Below are 3,938 nucleotides of genomic sequence, written 5' to 3' on the forward strand. Positions count from 1 at the left end.
CTATTGTGGACACTGCTGCTATAAACATTGGGGTAGAGGTGCCCCTTCAGATCACATTTGTATCTTTGGGGTAAATACACAGTAGTGCAATTTCTGGGTCATGGGGTAGCTCTATTTTCAACTTTTTGAAGAACCTCCATACTGTTTTCCAAAGTGGCTGTACCAGCTTGCATTCCCACCAACAGCGTAGGAGGGTTCCCCTTTCTCTGCATCCTTGCCAACATCTGTTGTTTCCTGACTTGTTAATTTTAGCCATTCTGACTGGTGTGAGGTGGTATCTCACTGTGGTTTTGGTTTGTATTTCCCTGATGCCAAGCGATATTGAGCAATTTTTCATGGGTCCGTTGGCCATTTAGATGTCCTTTTTTGAGAAATGTCCGTTCATGTCTTCTGCTCATTTATTGATCAGATTATTTGTTCTTTGATGTTGAGTTTGATAAGTTCTTTATAGATTTTGGATACTAGCCATTTATCTGATATGTCATTTGCAAATACCTTCTCCCACTCTGTCAGTTGTCTTTTAGTTTTGTTGACTATTTCCTTTGCTGTACAAAAGCTTTTTATCTTGATGAAGTCCCAATAGTTCATTTTTGCCTTTGTTTCCCTTGCCTTTGGGGACATCTCTAGCAAGAACTTTCTGCAGGCGAGGTCACAGAAGTTGCTGCCTGTGTTTTCTCCTAGGATTTTGATGGATTCCTGTCTCATATTTAGGCCTTTCATCCATTTTGAGTCTATTTCTGTGTATGGTGTAAGGAAATGGTCCAGTTTCATTCTTCTGTATATACCTGTCCAAATTTCCCAATACTGTTTGTTGAAGAGACTGTCTTTTTTCCAACTGGCTCTTCTTTCCTGCTTTGTCAAAGATTAGCTGACCATAGAGTTGAGGGTCTATTTCTGGGCTCTCTGTTCTGTTTCATAGATCTATGTGTCTGTTTTTGTGCCAGTACCATACTGTCTTTGTAATAGAGCTTGATGACTACAGCTTTGTAATAGAGCTTGAAGTCCAGAATTGTGATGCCACCAGTTTTGGTTTTCTTTTTCAACACTGAACTGATATTCTATTAATACACCAGTAATGTGTCAAATCAATCTCCTTAATCTGGGTTCTATGGAAAATAAATCCTACCATTATTGGACTGAAATTAATCAGAGACTTTTAGACACAGAGAATTGCCTTAGCTGGAGTAGGCAATCCTTTAAAGGAGTTTCTGTAGATGCAGAGACATCAGGAGGACTGAAAATAAAGAAAGTGCAAAGGAAAGGAACAAACTGTCCCCTGAGTGGTGTGGAACCCCACAAGCTCTTGTCCATCTGGAACATTCAGCTTTATATTCTAGGGACACAAGGCACTCTTTCTCAGCTAGAGTAATAATCACATGTAATTTTTCATGGACAGCATGAGTGTCCTGATGCTTAGTCCTCTTAGGAGCTTACAATGAAAAAACAACTGGCATTAGTAAAAGGCCTCATATCAGAAAAAGATTATTACAGAGTAGCAGGGGAGCACTCCCCTTTAGAAAAGGGTGTTCAGAGCCATTAGAATGCACAGAACTAGGAGACAAATCATAAGAGACTCTTAACTATAGAAAACAAACTGAGGGTTGCTGGAAGGGGGTGGGGGGTAGGGGGTAACTGGGGGATGGGCATCCCCCAGACACTTGATGTAATGAGCACTGTATGTTATAAGCAGCTGATGAGTCACTAAACTCTGCCTATGAAACTAATAATATGCTATATGTTAATTAAATTGATTTTAAATTAAAAAGAAAAAAGAAGAAGAAAACAGGACAGTGTCCCTGCCTCACCACGAAACTACCAAAGTTCCTATAGAAGTAAAGCAGAATTTCCTAAGAATATAATGGATGGAGAAGAGAAAACCTGTGGTGGGTGTGAAGGCCCTGATGCCCTGTATGTCAAATTGATATCTTCGGATGGTCATGAATTTATTGTAAAAAGAGAACATGCACTAACATCCGGAACAATAAAAGCCATGTTGAGTGGCCCAGGTCAGTTTGCTGAGAACGAAACTAAGGAAGTCAATTTTAGAGAGATCCCTTCACATGTGCTATCAAAAGTATGCATGTATCTTACCAACAAGGTTCGCTACACTAACAGCTCCACAGAGATTCCTGAATTCCCAATTGCACCTGAAATTGCACTAGAACTGCTGATGGCTGCGAACTTCCTAGATTGTTAAATAAAATAAATTATAACAAACTGTTAACGTTTTTCAGTATTTAATACCTGTAGTTCGGTTAGTAATTTTTTTTCATATATAGCATGTTGCCAGTTGAACTTTAAAGTTCATTGCAAAGCAGATTATCTTCTATTCTTTTGCATAGCAATCAGAGTAGAAATTTGTTTGCTACATTAACAAATTAAGGACATTTTCACATTGAGAAATAAACAAATATGTCAAAAAAAAAAAAAGAAACAAACAAATAAACAAAAGAATGCACAGAACTTGATAACTGAGGGCACGGAACTTCTCCCAGAGACAATAAAGTGGAAGTTGTGATGTGCCACATCACATTTGGCCACTGTGGAAACCAGCCCTTGGGGTTGGCTTCCACCTCCCTGTATTTCACTCCGTGGGGACCCCAGGCCAGACAACAGGAGGATATTTAACATTATTTTGAATTCATCAAACGCAGGCAGTTTTCACCAGAGTCCCAAGGATCACCAGATTAGTCGGGAATATTTGGTACAGGTGTGCACTTGGCAGGACACTGGAGTGAGAGATGTATTGGTCTAATCCCAACTCGGCAACTAAGAAGCTCCATGATGTTGGGTAACTTACTTAACCTCTCACTCAGCTTCAGCTTCCTGTCACATAAAATGCAGATGAAAATGCCTGTGTACTCATTTGGGGAGGGCGGGATTAACTGCAGTAACAAGAAATGCAAGACAATAACAAGAAATAATAGTCAGAACTCAGTAATTATCCATTTCTCTCCCTCCTGCTTTTCCTCCTCCTCTAAACTCTTTCTCTGCTCTGTTTCGCTCTCCTTCCCTTTCTTTCTCAGTATAAAACTGGTATATTTAGGCTAATTCGCTGATCAATTTTGGGGTGTCTACTATGTGCCAGACACCCTGCTAAGTGTGTGAGCTATACAATGTAAGTCGGGGAGGGTTTTGCGTAAATACAGGTAGCACCATGATTTACTGATATCCTTGTGCTGTATGAGAATGGAAGAGGCAACTTCAAACTGTGTAATGTCTTCTTGACTGAAGGCTCAAAACTTGGATGTGAGTTTCTACCCTTGAAGACTAACCTTCCTCTTCCTTCTTTGCTTTTCACAAAATCCTGGCCCTGTGATACAAAACTTTAGATTGTCTGAGAACGAAAGTGCTCCGAAGTTTGAAGGAGAGGGGAGTGGCCCAACCTGGCGGAGAGCTGGACTCCCCAAGACTATGAGGAGAGAGTGTAGGGTTCTACCAGTGTGAGGCCCTTCTTTCCACTCTCACACAAAATGGAATGTCTCCTTACTGGGTATCACATCCTTGAAAGCCACAGCCATGTCCCAGGTACTGAATAGGACAGAGAGAAAGAATATGCTTAGAGCAAAAGAGCTGTCTGCTTCTGAATGGACCAGAGCATCACAGGACTTGTCCCACACTATAGATTAGGTAAATTTGGAGTGTTTTCCTCCACAGGAAAGCAAAGGGGATGAAAGATGGAAAAGTAAATGACACTGTATGTCATACATACCAATCAATGCTGGTTGGGGCAGACTCTGGGAAGGAAAAGCCAAAATTATTCAAAAATTTAAGAAGTCTGATATCCTGCACCCAAGGTTTATGAAACAACTCAAGCCATTCTCGAATAATCATTCTCCAATGTTTTACATGCTGTACTGTTGGGAAGATCAAAGTATCAAACTGAAGCCTATGAAACTGCCACTCAACAATTTCCTGTAGTTCAATCTAATACTATG

General features: G+C 40.4%; 1 protein-coding gene across 1 annotated transcript; it reads left to right on the top strand.

The window, feature by feature from the left end:
• The first annotated feature begins 1,800 nt into the window (after positions 1 to 1,800).
• Positions 1,801 to 2,285, top strand: LOC116570859 (elongin-C-like). The gene has a single exon (XM_032308448.1). The coding sequence runs from the start codon at positions 1,859 to 1,861 to the stop codon at positions 2,195 to 2,197; it is 339 nt and encodes a 112-aa protein (XP_032164339.1). The 5' UTR covers positions 1,801 to 1,858; the 3' UTR covers positions 2,198 to 2,285.
• The last annotated feature ends 1,653 nt before the right edge of the window (positions 2,286 to 3,938 follow it).

This window comes from Mustela erminea, chromosome 12, assembly GCF_009829155.1.
Source record: "Mustela erminea isolate mMusErm1 chromosome 12, mMusErm1.Pri, whole genome shotgun sequence".
Taxonomy (NCBI): domain Eukaryota; kingdom Metazoa; phylum Chordata; class Mammalia; order Carnivora; family Mustelidae; genus Mustela; species Mustela erminea.